At 40.4% G+C, this 23,220-nt stretch overlaps 1 protein-coding gene and 1 pseudogene across 1 annotated transcript in view; both read left to right on the top strand.

Moving 5' to 3' along the window:
• Nucleotides 1–13,063, top strand: part of Hmcn1 (hemicentin 1) — a 418,463-nt gene extending 405,400 nt beyond the window's left edge. Inside the window, exons 105-107 of the mRNA XM_021197369.1 lie at nt 2,438–2,557; nt 10,017–10,143; nt 11,661–13,063. Of these exons, the coding sequence (XP_021053028.1) occupies nt 2,438–2,557; nt 10,017–10,143; nt 11,661–12,027 (614 nt within the window). The 3' untranslated portion in view covers nt 12,028–13,063. The remainder of the gene's footprint in view (nt 1–2,437; nt 2,558–10,016; nt 10,144–11,660) is intronic.
• Nucleotides 13,064–18,994: 5,931 nt separating this feature from the next.
• LOC110322025 lies at nt 18,995–19,989 on the top strand (annotated as a pseudogene).
• The last annotated feature ends 3,231 nt before the right edge of the window (nt 19,990–23,220 follow it).

Genomic DNA, 23,220 nt, shown 5'->3' with positions numbered 1-23,220 from the left:
AGTGTGGACAAATAGCACGTGATCACTAATTCTCTGCATCTGACTTCACTCTGAGTGTTTAACAGCTTTCCCTGCCTACAGTTTTGATCCAGGTCTTCCGTTGCTTATCAAAACATTCACTATTCATTTAGTAACACGCTGTCTTTAAAGTTGTCTTCTAAACCCTTATTCTGACTGCGGTGCTTTGTAGCCTGCCATTCCCCCACTTTTGCCTTCATTTGGGGCAAACTCATTATTTCTAGCCTAGCTTCATTCTCTTGCTTCAAAACCATTGATTATTCCCACACTCTAACTGCACTAAGCCACACCTTCATGCCAGGCATTACCTGACTGCTATACTTTAACGATTGAAGGTGGACAACAGCTTTAGAAAGATTCTCTTACCAACAACCCAACTCCCTATCTCCATCATACTGGAGTCTAGTGAAGTTTTTCCTTCTTGATGTTTCTAATATACCAATGCTGTGGTGCATCAAAATTATCTTCCTTTGATAGGCATGCATTGTTCAAAACTATTTGAGAGTATCAATCACATATGGATCTTTCCATTTATTGGGGAAACAGTGAGGAGTCTTCGATATTTCTTAAAATATGGTGATTATTTTATTGGGGCTAATAAAGATATTCACATGAAGGTTGCAGACAGCTCTGGAATCATCCAACAAAGACAACTTACAACAAACACGGACTGCCTTTAATTAACATCTGGGACGGACAAGCTACAAAAGGATTAAATTGACATTGTGGAATCTTGTTAGAGTTGGGCAAATTTTAGTTTTTAAAGAGTTGATCCCAGGGTTTAACAGAAATAAGGAACTTTCCTTCAGTTCTGAAAGCAGAAGTCACACTTTGCCATTTTAAAATTCATATGCTATGAAGCCCCACGTTAATGACTTCAAGTTCAAAATTATTTGAATTTCTGTTGTTGTTTTAGATTAAAGCAAATATTTAAAGAGAAAAGACAAAAATAACTCATGAAAATTATGAGATGAATACTTTGGCTAGATAAAATGATGCATAAACATGGGAAGTGAATATTTGCTGGATATTATCATGAACATATTTTGAATCATTATAATTACGTTTTCAGCATGTGCTGAGCAGATCCATTTACTCTGAGTCGTCTCCCAGACTCACTCTGTCTTTGCCTTATTCCTACTCTTCCTCCTCCTGCTCCCCCTTCATGTCATATTCTTCATTATCCCACTGGTTAGTGTATTCTCAGGGACCATGAGAATACACATGCACAAGAAAAAAAAAAAATGACCATTGGACTCCAAAAGCAAACAATGAGTTTGAATTATCATCTAGGCTTGCTGTACTTTAGTGGGTGTGATTTTTTTTTTTTTCACTTTAATGATAGTTGACAACCCCCCGCCCCCTTTGTGGTTTATAAAGTGTTTTCTCATTTACTGCAGTGTATGGATCTACCAACAATCCCATGAAGTAGAATAGATGGTTTCCACGCTTCCTTTTAGCAGAAGAATTGACTGAGATCTTGAGAAGTTAGATGAGATCCTCAACTTAGCACAGCTATAGACATGTATTTGCCACAAGTAGTTTGCCATTATATAAAGAGATTGAGAAATATTTCTCACAAATAGGGAAACATTTCTACTTGAAAATATCTGCACATGGGAAAGCTTTGTATAGATATTATTTGGAGGAAAGAGAGAGGGGAGGGAGGGAGAGAGAGAGAGAGAGAGAGAGAGAGAGAGAGAGAGAGAGAGAGAGAGAGATCGAGATCTGAGTTCACATGAATTAAAATGAGGATTAAAGAGATGGTTCAGTGGTTATGCATACTGGCTACTTCTTCAAAGAAGCTGGGTTTAATTTCCAGCACCCACACAGTTTATAACTCCTGTCCCAGGACACTCGATGCCCTCTTCTGACCTCTATATGCAGTGCACAGCCATGGTACACAGACATACATGTAGGCAAAATACTCATGCACACAAAATAATAAAATAAAAATTTTTTAAGGTAGATACCTCCTTTTCCAATTAATATCAAAAGGAATTTCAAGGTAAATTTTACCATTTTAGCAAAAGGTTGGGTTTTTGGTGGTTTCAGATCTTATACAGATCTGCCCCCTCCTGTCATTTTAATGTAATTTAGCAATACACACACACACACACACACACACACACACACACACACAAAGACAAAGTTGAAGCTTCAGGTTATATATGTGCATGAAAAATAATAGATAAAGGTTCATATATTATAAAGTAGTATAGTGCACCTTGTAATATAGTTAGAATTTATGTCACTAAAATCAGTCTTGATGTTCAATAACCCTAAGCACTTTTAAGAGCATGAATGTAAATCCAGCCATGAACGTTTCTGTTGTATGCCTGCCACTTATACTGATAGCTGTGTAACAGATCCTGCTCACATTTGGCATGACTATACACTCTGTTTTCTTTCTAAACAGATATTGATGAATGTCAAAACAGAGAGACTTGCCAACACGAGTGTAAAAACACGATCGGAAGCTATCAGTGCATCTGCCCACCAGGTTATCGACTCATGCTCAATGGGAAAACGTGCCAAGGTGAGAAGACACTAGAATATTCATTGTTCCAGTCTGATGTTCAAAACAATGGTGGAAAATGTGAGAAGATTTTGTAAATAAGTACTCCCTTAGCTGCTCCTCTGCTTCCATACTTACTGGTCACATGTGTGTCTAAACCAATGTTTCTCAACCTGTGGGTTGATGCTCTGCATATCATATTTACATCCTATTACATACATCACGTGTTGTGATTCATATCAGCAGCCAAATTACAGTTATGAAGTAGCAATGAAATAATTGTATGGTTGGGGGGTCACCACACCATGAAGAACTGTAATAAAGGGTCACAGCATTAAACAATATCTAAACAATATCTAAACAATATTTTTGCAAGTAGGCAAAACAAGAGAGAGGTGGCTCCCTGAAGGAAAATGACCAAGGCATTGGTATGATCTTCCTTGAAGAATCATTAACCTCGTTTATATTAAGGAGCATTCTAACTTAAAGGGAACACTTCTTTTCCAACATTTTTTTTTTTTTACCATTTAGTGACGAAGGAAGGGAAAATGAGAAGCCTGACTAGTGTATACACTGACTACAACATGAAGGACTACTCTGCTCCCTCTCATTAGATTTATCTCTAGGGGTGTGTCCATCTTTCTTTCTCTATTTTGATTTGTTCCCCCCCCCTTTTTTGGTATTATTTTTGTTTGGCCTTCTTTTTTTAAGAACAGTAAGTAGGATCAGAGGCCACAGATAAAGAATCAGTCTCTAGGTCAGCAGAGAAGTGGTGATAATCTCTTCATTCTTCGAGTATGCAAATGAAGGCTCACATCTATATGCTAGTTCTGCTGGAGGTGAAGAATGGCAACAGATGACTTGGTAGTGCTTGCCCTTGACAGCATCCATTCTAACGCAGACAAATGTAAATGAATCAAAATACTAATGTATAGGTTCTATAGTGAAGCAGAGGACAAAGCACAAAGAAAACAGGAAGGAAAAAATACTACCAATCCCCAGAGTCCCTTATTTTGTGTGAAATCCATGAAGAGAATAGTGCTTTCTTGATTATTATAATATACTTATATTAAAAAGAAACCTCCCTCAGTTTTACAAACAAAATCTAAGCATGCTGTATGCCTCTGGGTTTTGTTCTTTTCTGTCATATACAAACTATATCTCTTTATGAGAACATTTTACAATAGCCGTAAAATTGAGATTGAATTTTTCCTTTTCAACTTCACAAAGACTTGTGAAGAATGTAACCTGTAGGAGGTGTGTCCTAGAAACCAAGACCAGTAGGAAAGGTGGATTTACCTGATGTACCAAGAGCCAGTCCTTTCCCGACCCTTCCTGAGGGTTCTGAGGGTTCCTACGTAGGTTGTTGGGACTGAAGAGGAAGCTTGAACTCAGTAGAGCCTTGGCTGTCGTCCATCAATCACTGAAATTATTAAGAATGCACCCTACATAAAAAACTTGAATATAGATACAATTCCCAGTCATGTATATAAATAAAACTCCTACTTAAGGTGACTACGTGAACCCCCCAATACCCTAGTGTAGTCAAGACCGAAGGTAACGCTATCTCAGGTTGTACATTCCCCAATGGCCTCTCATCTTTCCTAAGATGCTGTGAATTCTGCAGGCAGCTCGTGCTGGATTGGGGTGGGAGGGGCGGTGGGGTGGCAGTGGCAGTGCTCACTCACCATACTTTAGAACTGACTCAGCCCAGACATCTTTCTAAAAGAACACTGATGTCACTAGATTTGGTTGCAAATGCCAATTTTTTAAAAGATTTATTTATTTTTATATGAGTAGCTATCTTCAGACAAACACCAGAAGAGGGCATCGGATCCTATTACAGATGGTTGTGAGCCACCATGTGGTTCCTGGGATTTGAACTCAGGACCTCTGGAAGAGCAGTCAATGCTCTTAACCACTGAGCCATCTCTCCACAAATGCCTTTTCTTCCTGGCACTCTGTAGGCAAAGGTAGGCAGAGCACTGTGAGTTTGAGGCCAACTAGAGCTTTATAATGAGTTCTTGTCTCACTATTAAGAGAGACAGAGACAGAGACAGAGACAGAGACAGAGACAGAGACAGATTGAGCACCAATGCCCAAACCTACAACTACCCAAACCTACAACTACCCTTCCGACAGCTGTCTCAGGAACCAAAGAAGGATGCAGGGCAAATACCAACGCATTTAGAATTATCAACTGAATCACAAAATCTTTTAAGCAAAGTTAAAGGGTTATATGATACACTCATTAGAGAGATTTTCCTTCATTTCTAAATCTTGCCAGGTTTTTTTTTTAATTGCCTTCATTTAGCTCAAAACATTTTTCAGTCTTCACTTGTGCTACAAAGTGGAAAATACTGTGAGCAAATCAGAAACAGGTGTTATGGAAGTGTTTGCAATTTAAATGGGTTACATACTTTTGTGGTTTCAAAAAGACACCAGAGAAAACATTTCTGTCGTTTTAGAGAATTCTTTACTCTAAGGAATAGCTTAGAGTCTCTTTATAGCTTTAGAAAGTCTTTGAGGCATTTACAAGGAGCAAGAGGCTGTTGTTCAGCAGGGGATTTTTTTTTAAAAAAAACTTTATACATTACTAATGGCCGTGTCAGTAAGAGCTGGAAAATTACAATGGACAGTGTCATAGGGAACAAAGACAGAGAATCCTGTCAAAAGTGGAAGCCACTGGGCTGTAAAATTAAAAATAAAATACAAAAAGTGTGACCAATCAAGATTTGACTGAGAAACAAAAAGGAGAAACTGAAAGAAAGTCAGCCAGATTTTATGAACCACAAATATTTAAAAAGAAAACTCAAATAGACTTTCATATATAACAAATAATGCTTTGTTTGAAAATATTAATAAAAATATGCTTTCTGAAAGAAGAAAATTTAATATTATATAGGATTTGAAAGGAGTTCTGTTTTCTATGTTTTAAACAGATGGTATATATGTATTAAGGGTCCAGGTTAATAATACTTTGTATTTTTTTAAATTATTTTATCTATTTATATTCCAAATGTTGTGCTCCTCCCAGTCCCCCTCCCATCCTCCTCCCCTTTGCCTCTGAGAGGGTGCTTCCCCAACTACCCACCCACCCTCACACCCCCACCTCATTCATCCTCTACCCTGGGGCATCAAGTCTACAGGATTAAGCTCACCCTCTTCCACTGAGGCCAGACAAGGCAGTCAGTCCTCTGCTACACATATACCAGGGGCCATGTATCAGCCCATGTATACTCTTTGGTTGGTGGCTTAGTCTCTGGGGGCTCCCAGGGGTCCTGGTGAGTTTACACTGTTGTTTTTCCTATGGGGTTGCCATCCCCTTCAGCTCCTTCAGTCCTTGCCCTAACTTTCCCATAGGGGTCCCTGACCTCAGTCCAATGTTTGGCTGTAAGCATCTGCATATGTCTCAGTCAGCTGCGGGTAGAGTCTTTCAGATGACAGCCATGCTCGGCTCCTGTCTGCAAGCACAACATGGCATCAGCAATAGTGTCAGGACTTGGTGCCTGCAGATGTTCCAAGAGTATTTATCCCGAATTATTTTTGAAGTATCCAGAAGCAATTGCTTAATTCCATCATATTTTCTAATGGTATTGATATAAAATCATTTCAGCTCAGTTTGCCATTCTTTTCTTGTAGCAGGAATAGTTATATAATTGCCTCCACTTCAATTTCCCCTTTGATGTCTTTACAATGTTTATTAAAAGCCAGACATCAGTTAATGCATTATCGAAGACAACAGTATTAGTCCTCTAATTTTTCTTTCTTGAAACAAGGTCTCATTATGTACCAGTGGCTGGCCTGGAACTCACAGTGGTCTGTCTGTTCTGCCCCCGAGTGCTGGAATTAAAGGGGTGTGCTACCACGCCCGGCTGGCTTTATTTTTGTTTGTCCTTTTTGGTATTGTTTGTGTTTGGCCTTCCTTTTTAAGGACAGTGAGTAGAATTAGAGACCACAGATGAAGGAGGGCCACCTGCCTACAGCAAGCCAAGTATTCAGTACTTAGAGCTTCCTTATGGAAAGCAGCCATGATCATGGACTAAAGACAAAGGCTTTATCTCAACATAGACTACAGTCCTGCAGGCCAATACATAGTTCTGCATTTGCTTGAAGTGTCCAACGATCTTAGCAAAGTACAAATGTTTATGAGGGAGTATTAACTTTTGACTGTTTAGATTGAACGTATAATGTGGAGATATGAGTAATTCTCATGTTTAGGAAATAATTCAATGGATCGCTTATTTTTATTCATTTTAGTCTACAAAACAATAGGCTTAACTATGAACATATATATGCCCCTCATTAGCTGCTTCAACCCTCTTCCCTTCACTGATTCCTCTCTCTCCTTTCCCCCCAAACAGTCCCCTCTGCTTTCATGTCACAATGCATTTCTAAGTTCTTGTTCTTCTTTACAGACCCAGACTGAACCAGTGAGCCTATGACACTAAGAGCTTTTACTATACACACACTGTCCTGTAACATGATTTTTGTGGCCCCCACGGCCTCCCTTCATGCTTCTGTTAAGTTCAACATACAAAGTTGGGGATAAAGGAAAATTTTGAAGCTAGATAAAAAATTTAAGAGAAACAAAGATAAATGGAAGAGAAGAAATTCAGGCTAACTGAATTTCTTTCACATTTTCTTCAAGGTCTTTTTACTTCATCTTTAAGACAATCTGAATTTGTCAAAGAGATAAAACATGTTCATCTGATTTAAAAAAAAAGAAAAACATAATTAGAAATCGGCTCACAGAGATGACAGACGAAACTGCTGCAATAGAAGTGTTTTATGCTCAGATTCTTTATTGTAAGAAAACCAGTTGTCAGAAGCATTCACAGGCAATCCGAGGCAGTGGACTGCCTGGTCTGGCGGGAGTGAGAGAAGATGCTCTTAACCCTCCAGAGACTTGAGGCCCCAGGGAAAGGGGAGGTCTGGTGGGGGTGGGAGGAGAGCACCCACCTGGAGGCAAGAGGGAGGAGAAATGGGATGAGGAACCATAGGAGTGGGGACCAGGAGGGAGAGGCAATGACTGGAATGTAAATAAATAAAATAATTTTTTAAAAAACAAATAAAAATGAGAATATAGCCAAAAAAGAAGGAGAAGAAGAGGGAGGAGGAGGAGGAGGAGGAGGAGGAGGAGGAGGAGGAGAAAACAGCACCTCTCATTATTGTCTGCACAGAGCAAATGATTAGAGTCCAGGCGCTGATCACTTCATACTTCTCTAGACACTTTCTTGTCATTGTTGTTGCTGCTGCTGCTACTGTTGCTACTGCTATTTTCAAGACAGGTGTCTCTGTGTAACCCTTGCTGTCCTGAAACTCACTCAAGCTGGCCTCAAATTCAAGAGATCTGCCTGCCTCTGCCTCCCAAGGGCTGGGATTAAAGGCATGCACCATCACTACCCAGCTAAACACCTTGTATTTTTTTTTTTACTTTATATATATTATTAAATTGTAAATAACTGTGTAGAAAACAATATGGTTGCAATGAAACCTAAAGAGCCCATTTTAATACAAAATGCAGACAGTAAATAATGCAACTTTGATGTTGGTGGTCTATGACTCATACACTGCCTCTTGGAATCGCCTCTCTCTTGTTTCTCTCTAAAACTGTTCCAAGTTGTTTAAGAGTTCAAAGGCACTTTACAGCTTAAACCGGAGTCCCATGTAAATGTCATGATGCTCTTAGCTGCTATAGAGAGATGAAGGGGGTGGTTACAGAAGTAGGCAACTGAGTACCACAGCCCTTCATTTGGCTTGCAGAGACCACATCATGGGACAGCTATGCAGAGTCATTTGGTTGTCATTCCTTCATCACGCGAGGATATTCTCAGTTATTCTAGAACGAAGAATGCTGTGTCTTCCACGCCCAGACAGCCAAGAAGAACTGAAAACCTTAGGCTTTACTCACATGATGTCTGGTGAACCACTAGGCCTAGAACTTCTGTTTAAATCCTTGAAAGGGATGTGAATCCTGTCCATGTTTAGGATGCACCTGTACTAAATATATTCTCTTCAAATCTTTCTAATGTTAGGTTTAACTCCCTTTATTAAAGAAAGATGACCACTATATAATCAAAAATATACTCATTGCCAAACCAGTCAGATTGAATATCAGAAAAACTCTAAAGCCATGTTTTGTTCAAACTAAATCTAATTTTAAATTGCTAATTTTTATAGCCATGATTTTTTAGAAAGACATTGGATTCACTCATTAATATATACTATTCTGTATAATATATTCATATATTTGCTGTAGGATTTATGTAGCCTTTCTCTGGAGGTAGATGAAGGGTATGGAAGACCTCCAGACCATGAATTTCTCAGTCAGACTGATGTAGGGAAAGTAAATGTGGGGAGATGAGACTCTAGAAGTGGATTCCCTGAAATGCTTGCCTGCCTCCATAGTGGTGTAAATCGTCATGTGTCACCGGGCAGGTGAAGGTGACCACTGTGAGAAGAGTAAACAACAAAAGGATAACTATATTCTCAAATACCTCAAAGTATTCATTGAATTCTGTGGACACTCATTCAGAAATCCCTCCCCCCCCCCCGTTCCCTCTCTGTGACTGTGTTTGTGCCTGTCTGTCTGTCTGTCTGTCTGTCTTCCTCTGATGCTCAATTACAAACCCAGAATTAAAAATTATGGCACAAAAACCTCTTCAGAAAGCTTGAGAGTTTTCTTTAGTTCTGGGGTTTCTTGTTTAAAAGTCTGATTACATCAGTGTTTCCATTAAATAACTCTGCGGAAACCACAGCATACAGTGTCTTTTACGTGCCTATGTCTGCCCTGCTTTTGCTGCCATTGCTCCAGGGAGCATCCCCATGCCACACTGCTGGGGGTGCACTCTGCCATCAGAGCAGTTGGATTCTGCTCCTTTTCATCAAACTGGAACTGTGGCTTGGGGGGGGGGGGCATTTGTTTGATCTTAGGGTTTTCTCTTTCCAATTTACCTCTCTTCCAGATCTGACTCACCCAGCAGTGGCCCATGAGTTTACAGCACAAACCCTGGCATTTTTACCCCCTTCATTGCACCCTACAACTTGAGCACAAGAATTGCTCCTACTACCAAAGGGTCTTCACGTTGTGAAGTATTCACAGGTGTCCCTTAATTGTGAGCTTGGTCAGTGTGAAGCTAACATAGTATTTGCTTGACAAACACATACGCTCTGCTTTTCAAATAGAAGAGACACGAGAGTGCTCTTAAGAGCTGCCCCCTTCACTTTTACAGCTCTCAGTTTTCTTTTGACTTAACACATTCAAAGAGAAAAAAAGTCCTCAGAGCCATCAGGGAAATAAATAGACAGTGAATCATGTTCCTCATTCTGTGGCTGAAACTTGAGTGTGACAAATAAGCTTACTATAGGACTAAGGCGTCAGGACTTTCTCCGTCTTCCAGTCAAAGACCAATGACTGCTGCAATGGCCCTTATTGACCCCAGCTAACAATGCTTTGTATTCTTCGTGTGGTCCCTAGATGTAGATGAGTGCCTGGAGCAGAATGTCCGCTGTGGACCGAATCGAATGTGTTTCAACATGAGAGGAAGCTACCAGTGCATCGACACACCCTGCCCACCCAACTACCAACGGGATCCTGTTTTGGGGTATGTTTTGCCTTCTTATCCCTGACATGCTTTTGGAAACCCTCTCTTTAACCAACATAAGCCTTGTCAACAGTCGTGCTTAACTCATAGAAGGTCAGTAGCCCTGAGGGGATGCACTCTGACCATGTGTTCCTTCTCTGAATGGACAAGAGATGAACTCATTTGGCAGCTGCCACTGCAAACCCGATTACCAAGGCTTCCTGGATGAGGTTCCCATCGTGGAGTCCACAGTGTAGCACCCAGGTCTCTTCTACACAGCAAGTGTTCTATGGGATACAGAGCCTGCCTTTTCTTTCTTTGAAAATTCCCCATTTCCATTTGTACTGTGTCAAGCTGGTAAGTACTGTCTGCAGGTCAACTGATGCAAGAAGTCCCTTTTCTGTTGCTATGGCGACTCACCATGCATCCATCCAGAGAAGAAGAGAAATAAGGATGAGTCAATAGTCTGACCATCGGTGATGTCTTGCTCACATTTCCTGGTGCCTGAGAGTCTTCTTACTTCTGGAAAAACTAATCTAGTTTTCCCCACCCTGTCTAGGTCCCAAGGATGCTTGAGAACAGTGATAATGTTTATCTTTAATAGTCCCTGCTCATCCCCAAATGCTCACTGGGGCTTACACCTTATTTTCCTCTTAGTAATGCCTCAAGATCATGTAGCATGGTCCAGTGGGTATTGCCTAGAACCTACCATAAACCTGCTTGTGGTTAATCTCGTAGGAATGGAAACAGGAAAGAGGGAGTTTAAAGTATAGAGACTTATAAAGTATCTAAAAAGTGATTGGACTAAAGAATCTGTATTTTCATAAAATAGTCCTTTGTGGAGTTTTTTCCCTCTAGATCTCTCAAAAAATAATTTAAATGCTATTATGACTTAATGTGGGCTATGAAAGGGAAGAATCGTTTTTTAATGTAAAATAATAGGAAAGAAAAGTTTAAAAGAAAGTCATCCCCCTAGAAATTCCAAGTGACTTAATTATTCTGAGAAAAATAATAGCTAAATATCCTATTTTAACTTTCAACCAGCATTAGGATAAATGTTATAATGTAGCTTATAGTCTTCTTTCTAGGAAGTATTCATTTCCAAGATACATACAGTGCGCTTGTTTATAAAACTGACTTTTTCATTGTAAGGACAGCACTCTTGGTTCTGTGCAGAAGCTGTGGTGACGCATGTGCTTTGTATGCACAAGGCTTACATCCAATCCCACATCCCACCAAAGAGGAAATAAAGTATTCTTGCTTACTTCAGGAACTCGAATTCTTCTGAGTTTAACCAAGCAGGAATATTGATACTTGACTGTAGACCAGAATTTATTTATTTGTTTGTTTGTTTGTTTATTTATTTGTTTGTTTATTTATTTATTTATCTATTTGCTATCTGGTATCTCTTTTGAGCCAGTGATTTAGGGGAGAACCCAAATTTGTAAGTAAAGAGCCACCATGGGTTCATTTGTATCATGTCTTATCTTGTTCCAGGGTATATAACTGTTTGCATCTTATTTATTATCTAACCTTAGGTTCTGCCTTAAGAACTGTCCACCCAATGACTTGGAATGTACCTTGAGCCCATATGCCTTGGAATATAAACTTGTCTCCCTCCCATTTGGAATAGCCGCCAATCAAGATTTAATCCGGCTGGTTGCATACACACAGGATGGAGTAATGCATCCCAGGACAACTTTCCTCATGGTAGATGAGGAAGCAGCTGTTCCTTTTGCCCTAAGGGATGAAAACCTGAAGGGAGTTGTATACACTACACGTCCACTGCGAGAGGCAGAGACCTACCGCATGAAGGTGCGAGCTTTATCCTACAGTGCCAACGGGACCATTGAGTATCAGACTACATTCATAGTTTACATAGCTGTGTCTGCCTATCCATATTAGGAAGTACTCCAGAATCGAGTCCAAATATTTAAACTGCATTGATCTAGCCATCAAGGACCTCTACAGTTTACTATCTCTTGAACAGTTGCAATCTTGGCAACTGGAAAATGGTGCTGTACTCTGTTGCGTATATTCCGTGGTACTGCTGAAGTATCTGTATGACCCCACTATGGTCGTGTATCTTTCAGTAAGTTCTAGAAGCATCCTTTGTTATTTTCTTTATTTATTACACTGGAGCAGTTACTTCCCAAGGATTATTCCGATCAACTCACAGGACATGTCAGTCATGTTGTATAGTAGCATAGTAGCTAAGATCATTTTCTTGGAAACAATATAAAACAAAACAAAACAAAACAAAACTAGTTCAAATACTTTTTGAACATTCTGGCTATGCTTAAAATGGTAACGCCAGTTACTATGTGATTTGATAAAAGCTTATGCCATAATAATACAATTTTTAAAATATTGATATAACACTTATACATCTTTCATTTTAAGGTTAAAAAAGAAACAACACTTTTCTGAAATATAGTGCAGATACAAGAAAGTTTGATCCTAAACAAACTTACCTTTATTAAATACTCAAGGTTCTATTAAATTCCCTGAGGTTCTATGAAATCATCTGATCCTTATACTATGGTATCAGAAAGTTACTTTCCCTTTAGATAATTGCCCATGGCCTGGGTCTTTGACATTTTGGTATAACCATTTATTCTCTCAGCTCCTTAACTTTTACATTCCATATTTTGCTGTCAAATGAAATTATTTTAAGACATAGCAATAGAACAAATTTCTTGATTACTTAATCATGTATGTTCAAGTTAACGTGTTAAACGTCAATACACTGTACATGGTGGTAACAGACTCTGTAAGCAATTGTCAAGATGTATTCTATTTTTATGAAGTGTATATATTACCTTAGTGTGTATTGTCTATATTATATCTTGATGGACTCTTTTATAAAATTATTTTATAAAAAATATTACAGTAAAATAAACCTAAATAAAATGTTCACTTTTTTCTTAAGAACCTAAAATGTGTTTCCTTATAGATTATATTAGTTCCTTTTCTATTGCTGTGATAGATATTCAGAGGGAAAAAATCAGGAGAGAAAGGGCTTGCTTTGGCTTACAGCTCTCTAAGGAGTCCATCATTATGCAAGGTAGATGTGGCTGCAGCACAGAAGTCATGGAAATCAGATGATCACATCCCATCCACACTCAGGGAGCAGAGAGAATAAGCTGGGTCAGACCATGGGACCTCAGATTCCTCTGTGGTGGCATGTGCCACCTAGAGATGCTGGGGGTGTTGGAAAAATGGAGGTTTTAGAGAGTTAAAAGTGGGAGCTAGAGTAGGCATGCAATGGAGAAGCAGTAAAGCAAGGGTCTGGCCTCCCTAGAGTGCAGATTCTCAAGGTCAAACCGAGCTCCTCTTCATGTGGGCTAGAAGTCACAGGGAAGTTCTAACCTTAAAGCATCTGAACTGAGGGCTCAGATATTACAGCTGATGGTGATGTTGATGCCATGTGACGATTTAGTGAGGTCTTTTGACTCTGGGAAGGGGCTAGACAGCTCCAAAACCTTCCCAAACAGTGTCACCAAGTAGGAGCCAAGTATTCAAACATGTCTATGCAGCACACTTCATATTTGAACCAACACAACACAGCTATTACAGTCCTGAAGTTTTAGGAGTAAACATAAATGTGTAAGCATCACAACAGACCAAGCTATGTGACCGTATCACTCACACTTTAGGGGATCGGAGGCATAGATCACTTGTGCAGCCTGGGAGAACTCATATAGTTATAGGCAAAAGTGCCATTCTTTTTGTACTTTATGGCGATGAGTGGAAGTTCTCATTACCTCCCAGTTTCCTCATCCATCTAAGCAATCTTCTAATATCTCATCTCATAAATAAATCCCTTAAAACATAGAGGAAAACATTAACAGTGAAGGAAATGAACAAAACAGTTCAATACCTGCAAGTAGAAGTAGAATCAATTTTTTAAAAATTCAAACTGAAAGACATCTGGAAATGAAAATATTAAGAAGTCCATCAACAGTCCCCCATTCTGGTGACAAGCTTCACTAATACAAGAGACAGAAGAGCTAACCACAGACACTGAAGATGCAATTGAAGAAATGGATACCACGGTAAAGAAGATGTTAAATTGACAAAACTTCTGGCATAATTCATCCAGGAAACCTAGGACACTATGAAAAACCCAATCACAAGTAATAAAAGTAGAGGAAGGAAAAGAAACCCAGGTCAAAGATCCAGAAAATATTTTCCAAAAAAATCATAAAAGAAAATTTCCCTAACCTAAAGAAACAAATGCCTATCAAGGTATAAGAAGCACTAAAAAAACCCACACACACCAAAGAGGCTGCATCAGAAAAGAAAGTTCCTCAGCTCATAATAATCAAAAAATTAAACCTACATAATAAAAAAAGAATTTTAAAAGCTGCAAGGAAAAATGACAAAGGAACATATAAAGTCAGACCTTTAGAATAATGCATGACTTTTTTTTTTTAGCATGGCCCCAGCCAGTTCTAAGGCTGAGGTATGTTTATTTTTCCCAATCTTCTTTTATACCATTTTAATTACATGCAAGTAATAAGGTCAGTTCTAGGTTAAGGAACAAGCAAGACAATAAATACAAAGTCAAGGAACAAGCAAGGCAATAAACAGAGTCCCATGATCACTCCCAAGATCACTGTTTCTAAGGGCTTATCAGGATGACCAGAATATCTGAGCCTAGCCCAAAGTCATATCCTTGCTTGAAGCCCATACAACTTCTTTGTTCTACCCTAAAATTAGATTCCTGCCTGAGCTTACTTCTTTGTCATGGCCCAATGCCATGGCCCCAAAAGCTCTGCACTCTGCCCCCCTTATTTCCTCCCCTCCTCTCTTGCTCCTAGGTCCCTCTCTCCCTCTACCTCCCATGATCCCCCTCAATGCAGGATTGAAGCATCCACACCCTGGTCTTCCTTCCTTCGATGCTCCATATGGTCTGTGGCCAACTGACCATCTCTTGTCACCAAACGAAGCTTCCAGTACTGGGATTGTGGTATATATAATGAGTTGTTGACCAAAGGGGACCCATGAGAATCCCCTAACAATCCAGGCTGTTGCCCAGGCTACAGGTTGTTCTCTACATACTGACAGTAAGGCCCCATTGCTCAAGACAGCACCTACATAACTCATTGAAGATGGAGATGTTGAGCCAGTGCCTACATAGAACCTTACTTAAGGAGCCTTTGCACCATGTTCAGCATCTTTGGTACAGGAGTAAACTCTTTATGTTCTCACAAGAGAAATATAAACACCAACCTGCGGGGCCATGGGTGTGGGGGAAAGAGGGGAGAATGCATGACTTCTTAAAGTAGACTCTAATAGCCAGAAGGTCCCAAACAGATGTTCAACAGACTGTAAGAGGCCACAGATGCCAGCCCAAACTATAGTACCCAGCAAAACTTACAACCACAAGAGCTGGAGAATATAAGACATTCCGTAATAAAAACATATTTAAGTTAACTTTCTATAAATCCAGCCACACTGAAGGTACTGAAAGGAAAATTCAAACCTAAAGAAGTTAACCACATCTAAGAAAACACAGGAAATAAACAATCCTAGACCAGCAAATTAAGTAGGAAAACACACAAACACACACAAACACACACAAACACACACACACATACACACACACACATACACACACACACACATACCTCACAATGACAAAATAACAGGAATCAAAAAACCTGCTCATTGATACCTCTCAACATTAATGGTCTTGATTCCCCAATTAAAAAGTAGGATCCATCCTTCTGCTGTATCGAAGAAACACCTAAAATTAAGAATAGACATCATGATGTTCCAAGCAAATAAACCTAAGAAGAGAGCTGATCTAGCCATTTTAATAGATAATGACAAATGGGTGGCTCAGAGTTGGAGTGGTAAGATCAAGTGGGAAAGAGAAGAGGATGAGGGAGGGAACAGGGGAAGACACAGCTGAAATTTAGGGCCATTTGGTAAGTAGTATGGAAACCTTATACAGTAGAAGCTTCATAAAATATATACATATATGAAGGCAATCTAAATGAAATTGCCAAATAATGAGGGAGAAAGAGCCTCAACTGGACATCTCTTGTCACCAAATAAATTTTCCACTACTAGGACTGGGTTGCATCTAATTAAGTTGTTGGTCAAAGGCATTCCAATAAAACCCCCAAACAAACCAGGTTGTTGTCAAGTCTAAAGGCTGCTTGCCACAAACTGGCAGCAAGGCCCCACTGCTGAAGACAACACCCTGCAACTCACTGAACATGGAGAATCCAAGCTGGCGTCTGCAAAGAACATTCACCCCTGTGTGCTAGCAACTTTGATATAGGAAAGTACTCTACATTCTATCTACACAAGGAGAAATGCAAACACCATCCCAGCTACAAACTCTTTGATCTACCATGGTGTCCTGCTTTGCTAGTACAATGGTGGCACAACGTTTGTGGGAGTAACTAACTACTGTTGGATTTGACTTAATGCCCAGTCCACAAGATGAAACCCATACCTGACATGGCTTGGGTGACCAAGAACCTGACACTAGGTAGTACAGCAACCTAGGATTAAAACCAAACACTACTGTTCTACTAAAAGACTGGAGGGATAAAATTATTCCTACTGACATTCTGCTATACTCATAGATCTATGAGTATGATGGTGGATCAGCTACCATCAGAGATGCTTCCTCCTGCAGCAGATGAGAACAAAAACAGGAACCCACAAGCCAGACATTATTCAGAGATGAAAGAACTTGAAACATTCTGCCCTGAATTATAATAGTATCTTTTATTCTTATAATGTAATTGTAGTCAGAGGCTTCTTGCCGCCATCTGCTAACCCAGGCCTATTCCTGGAAGTTTCTAGCATCCATACAATATAATCTAGGCCAAGAATGTTTTCAGTCTTTGAGACTTACTACTGTGTAAGTTCACCCTTTCTAACTCTTTCTGAACTCTGACTGGTTGGTTCAACTCAGCTGATCTGGCTCAAATTCCTCTCCAAGTTGAATGATTCTATCTAGCTTCTCTCTCAGCCTCTTCTGAATTGCTGTTTGGATTCACACTAACTTTGGCAATATATTCTAATCTTCCAGCTCCCTCTCAATCTCTGGCTCACTCTTTCTTCAACCTGTCTCTGTAAAACATCTCCAGTTAAAACTGCCTTCCTCTTTCTTTGCCTGCTCTCTCTTAAGCAGCTTCCTTTTCCTCTCTTTCCTAGTGAGAGTTGGGTGCATCTTATTCTATTAAATCTTTCTCTGAATCATCGCTTTATCTGTCACTCAATTGAACATCACTTTCAAACAAGTGTTCTTTCTACAAACTTTATTTTCATTGTTTGGGATGAAAGGTGTGTGCTAAGGGCTTTTCTGTATTCCAGCCAAAGGGATTAAAGTTGTATGTTAAGGGTGAGCCACACCACAACTAAAAACAGGGTTTTTTTTTTCCCAGTAAACAATACAACTGGAAGTTGACAGTATGATCAAATATCCTGTAATGCTAGTTGTGTCAGGTTGTTTTGTTTTTTATCTTAGCTTTATTTTATTACTGTTTTGTGATGTGTTTTTATGTATTTATGAGACAAAACACTTGATCAAGGCAACTTAGAGAAGAAAGGGCGTATCTTGGCTTAGCATTTCTAAGAGCTATGGGTAATCATGGTGGAGATGCCCTCCCTTTCCCCTCACAGCTCTCTCAAAGACTCAGATTTTACTGACTTAATCTGACTTTCTGAGACAATTGTGTTATTATTTCCTCATTGCGATAGCTATTCCTGGTTATCAACTTGACTACATCTGGAATGAACTTCAGTCCAGAAATGGAGGGCACACCTGTGATCCAGATCTTGAGGGGGGAAGACACAGGCTTCTGACCTGAATCTTTACTTTGGATGACACACCCTTTTGATCCAGATCTTGAGGTATAATGGCTATGTAAAGTTTAGCCCCAGCCAAGGTAGTACACACCTTTAATTCCAGACAGATGCAAACAGATCTCTAAATTCAAGGCCAGCCTGGGACAGAGAAAGTTCCAAATCCAGGCATGATAGTAAACACCTTTAATATGGGCCACATCTTCTGCTGGAGGCCTACATAGGGCATTGAAAAAGGATGACTCTTCTTCACCTGCTTTCACTTACTTGTCACCACATCTGTTGGAACCTACTTCTTCATGATTCTAGTGTATACAAAAGACCAGCTGAAACAACTAGCCTTGTGGGTCTGAGCAACTACTAGGTTCTTGGACTTGCATTCACGGCTGCCCATTGTTGGGTTAAGACTGTAAGTCATTACAATAAATTCCCATAATATATAGAGACATTCCATAAATTCTGTGGCTCTAGAAAAAAACAACTAATATACTCATCTACCATACCAGAAGCAAAAAAAATATCAATTATGTTTCAGTTTCTGAGTTTTTCTGATTCTTTTCAAACCCAAGATTACCACTACCACCTTTCTAGTAAACAGAGTGTCCCGTCTATTGACTCAAAATGAAATAGACACTCAATTCCCTTCACCAATCAAAGGAATGAGAAAAACATCCTTCAAGTCGTGGGGCAGTTGACTATGCTAGGAAACTTGATAAGATGAGTGGGTGCAGAGACCCCAGTACCCAAGAAACCATCTGAGGACAATAGGTGCCTCCCTGCTCCCTCCCAGATCCCTGGCCTGGAACATGTGACCACACTCCCCCATATAGGAATGTGACCAATGGTCACATAGATCAGGACAGAGTTCTCCATGCTAATGAGATATCTAGATGGACCCTGAGGGTTTAGCCAATATGCTTCCCTTATCAGATATTTCTTCCTGCAGAAGGTCCACCCTGAGGAAGTGCGATGCACCCATTTTCCATGACAAAGAGTTAATAAACAGTTTGGACTGTCTCTCATATCAAAAACTGCCATGGAGAGCATGGAGGAAGCCTTTGTCTACAGAGATGCTCCATCTAAGTCTCCTCCCACAGAAGGCCCTTCAGCACTGATGAACTCACCACCGTCAGTGAACTTGGCCCTGGGTTCATGGCCTTCAGCTCATGGAGCCGCTCTTTCCCCAATGACTCTCCATGACTTCTAGTGGCGTCTAGATCTCCAGGAGTTTGGGAAACCCCGGCCTTAGGCTCCACCTTGCAGGCCTGTGGGCCTCCTCTATTCCCAACTCTATGCAGTTTCTGGCAGGAAATAGACACTCAAGAATCAGGGAACTCCAGCTTTGGCCTCAGCCTACATCCTTTCTCACTTGAGCTGAGGCTCCTCACCAAAAACTGCATTCTCCCACTCCTTGAGCTTCCCAGAAGCCCAGCATCCAGTGGGGACACAGGGTAAATGCAGTCTAGCATCTCCCCCTTTTGTCTGCCCAATCAGGTTCCCACACCCCAGCAACAATGCACAACACAGGAATGGGATCAAAGAAATGACCCAGAGGGTTGATGAAAACACAGAGCCCTTAAGAACCACCTTACAGAGAGTCTCCTTAAGTATATCAACCTAGATCTAACACCACAGTGGGAAGGCAGTACTTGCACATGCCCTTGTCTCCAGATCATCCTCAGAAATTCAAAAATCAAAATAACGAAGACTCCAAAAGCAAAAAAGGTGACCCTCAAAAGACTTCATTCAAACTGTTTTTAAGCTTTTTGTTGTTGTTCTCCGGTTCTCACTGTTGTGCAATCACAAACACCTGTAGTCAGGCCTCAGAAAATAGAGGAAATCAAAAACTTTCTGCTCACATTCCAGTGGAAAGATGTCAACTCAGTCAAGATCAAGGAGACCAAGGACAGTGTGAAGCTGAAGGTTTAGGGTTCCCTGCAGCAGGTCCTTTTACACTCTGATCATTACAGAAGGCAGGGAAGCTAAAGCAGCCCCTGCCTGCCTGGTTTGGCAGTGAGGGAGCTTCAGTGAACTCAATCACCACATTTGACTATTAAAAACCCAGAAAAATGAAAAAAAATACTTTAAGGGCTTTAATAATAGAAAGAAAGAGAGTAAGCAACAAGCCCAATTCTAACTGATTGCTACTGGTACCCAGGATACATGAAGAGAGCCATTTCTCCAATGAGAACACCATTATACACAGCCTCGAGTGTGACAAGAGGGACACTGAGTCAACCCATGTCTTAATCTATGAGGTCCACTGACACCTGCACTGTGTGTAAGTAAAACACATTGGAAGTTGAATTGTCCTCAAGCCCCTGAATGATGACCAACGGTTCCAAGTCCTAACTCTGAGCTAGGATTCTCAATTCCTGAGTTCTGGAGGTTGGCAATGCCCACACTCAGAAGGCCCCACCACAATAACCATCATCAATACTGAATCCAGAGTAAACTTCACAGTTTCATTATTTTTAGATGTAAGGACTGTCCATTCAGCTTGGATTGCATGATTTAAAACCAGTGGTCCCATCTACCACGCCTGTTGTAGTAGTTGACATTATTTCCAAACCCCAGAAAACCAGCCACTCTACTCATCTTTAAACATGCAAATTCCCACCTCCTCCTTTTTTGATTACTCCCATCTACCTAGATCTACTTATGGTGTAAGACATTTTACCTAAACTCCTACCATATATGCATAACCCACATCGAGACTCTTGTCCTTGCCCAGTACCTTCACTACCAACCCTTTTACTCAGAACTCTTTTTTTCAGCCCAAGTCAACCTCATAGTCCAGGATACTAAATATCCCTCAGTGACCAAGCATCATACTTTATCAAAGATACCCTTAAAAAATATCTGCTATTGGAAGAAGTTGCAGAGACAAAGTTTGGAGCTAAGATGAAAGGATGGACCATCCAGAGATTGCCCCACCTGGGGGTCCATCCCATAATCAGCCACCAAACGCAGACGCTATTGCATATGCCAGCAAGATTTTGCTGAAAGGTCCCTGATATAGCTATCTCTTGTGAGGCTATGCCAGTGCCTAGCAAATACAGAAGTGGATGCCCACAGTCATCTATAGGATAGAACACAGAGCCCCCAATGGAGGAGCTAGAGAAATTACCCAAGGAGCTGAAGGGGTCTGCAACCCCATAGGTGGAACAACAATATGAACTAATCAGTACCCCCAGAGCTCGTGTCTCTAGCTGCATATATAGCAGAAGATGGCCTAGTCAGCCATCATTGGGAAGAGAGGCCCCTTGGTCTTGAAAACTTTATATGACCCATACGGGGGAATGCCAGGGCCAAGAAGTGGGAGTGAGTGGGCAGGGAGCAGGGTGGGGGGGCGGGTATAGGGGACATTCGGAATAGCATTTGAAATGTAAATGAAGAAAATATCTAATAAAATAATTTAAAAACAAACAAAAAAATTATACCTGCTATTTTTCTCCAACCATCCCAATACCCCATCTCTATCAGGCTGTCCTATGGCCTTCAGAAATCTCCTTACATTCAAGCATCATAATTACTGTGGGGCTGTGAACTGCAATTTCCCACATTGGTGTTTTGACAAAATATCCTCAAATTTAAGGCCGTAAAGTGTAGCCTCAGATGCCCAGATCCTTGAGCTTGTAAACATCCTTATCCCTGAAAATCACCCAATGGAATAAGATTATGAGTACTCATGGGTTATCTCTTTAGATATCTCACGAACACTCACTGATCTACTCTGAAGAGACTGAGAAAATGAAACTTGCCATCACAAGTGGAATTGAGCTCTATTTTCTTTATGCAGGAAGTTGAGGTTTTTAAAAATCATAACTAGGTCAAGTAATGATGATGTAAGTAATTGTTTACGAGGAAAGTCTCAAGACTTGGGACATTCAAATTGTCAGGAATGATTAAAAGACAGCTGTGTTTCCTGTCAAGAACACTCCACCCAGATTTCCCGGTGACTGGGTGCACTGGATCCTTTGTGAAGTTTATTGTATGTCTCCAGTTTTCCATGTAGTGGCATCACCTACTTTGCATGGTTATTTGCCACTATTTTCACCTACTGCTACATTCTTCTTTCCATTCTGGCCCACCTTTAAGCTTTGTTTAGCTCCATATCCCCCATGGTCCTTCTTGATTTTACTTTAAACCATGAGCCTCTCCCCACCCCTGAACACACGGACAGCCCTCCTCTAGGACAGCCCTCCTCTAGGCTTGCCCTGAAGCACCTCTCCTCTGCTTACAGGACTGCTGTATAGCACACATGCTTATCTTGTTCCTCTACCCTGGATAAAATAGTGGCTTTGGGGGCTGTAATTTTCCCTGAGAGATTCCATTTAACACGCACTTTTGAAGATGGAGGGTGATTCTGCACCTGGGTGAACACATGCACAGCTCCATCAGTTTGATCCACAGACTGATAAATGCCCTATTCTCTGGAGTAGAAATGAATTACACAGTAAATGTATAGGGGTGGGTTGGGACTCTTGGTATACTTGGTATACATAAAAATTATGCCAAGAAAACAGGATCCCAAAATGAATTAAACATGGGATATGAAGGAAAGTATATAGCTCCCTCACCTACCTTATCAAGCACCTAGTACCATCCTATTTGATGAAGCAGTGTGATCAAGGACCAACAGGCAGAGAAGTCCCAAGAGTTCCAAGGCTTTCAGTTCAGCTTAGATTCCACTCTGGATATAGCCAACTTGAATTTCCATTTGCCCATCCTCTGGTTCACCTATATTGGACTACTGTTCATCCATCCAACCATCTGTACCTTGTTTTGTCCTTTTGACTCTGGATCTGGACTCAATTCTGTAGCCCCTGATACATTCCAGTTGATTTATCTTGCACATTTCCTGTTATTCCACAAATTCTGGCATTGTGGAAAGACACAGATGTGTTTATCCATGTTTCTGGCAATATGCTCATGGCATGTATCCCTATTGATCTTAGTACAGAGTACTACAATTGCTATATTACCTCCTCCACCCCCATACTAGATACAAGTATGATGGCCAATCAGAGGACTGAATTTAGATTAAACAGAAGCTATGGCTTGTAATGACCAGACCTGTGCAAGTCAATCGGTCATTCATATACTTATTCATTCATTCAAAAGCTATGTATTAAATTTCTGCTAGGTTAAGTTCACTAAAGGACATGAGAAATATAAACACATTAAAAGCCCAGAGAGAAGTCACTTGAATATAATCATAAATCATTATGATGGTTATTAAAATGTCTATGCATGGTG

This window comes from Mus pahari, chromosome 5 (genome assembly GCF_900095145.1).
Source record: "Mus pahari chromosome 5, PAHARI_EIJ_v1.1, whole genome shotgun sequence".
NCBI lineage: Eukaryota > Metazoa > Chordata > Mammalia > Rodentia > Muridae > Mus > Mus pahari.
Note: the sequence above shows the minus strand (reverse complement) of the source record. Positions and strands in the feature narration are given on the sequence as shown.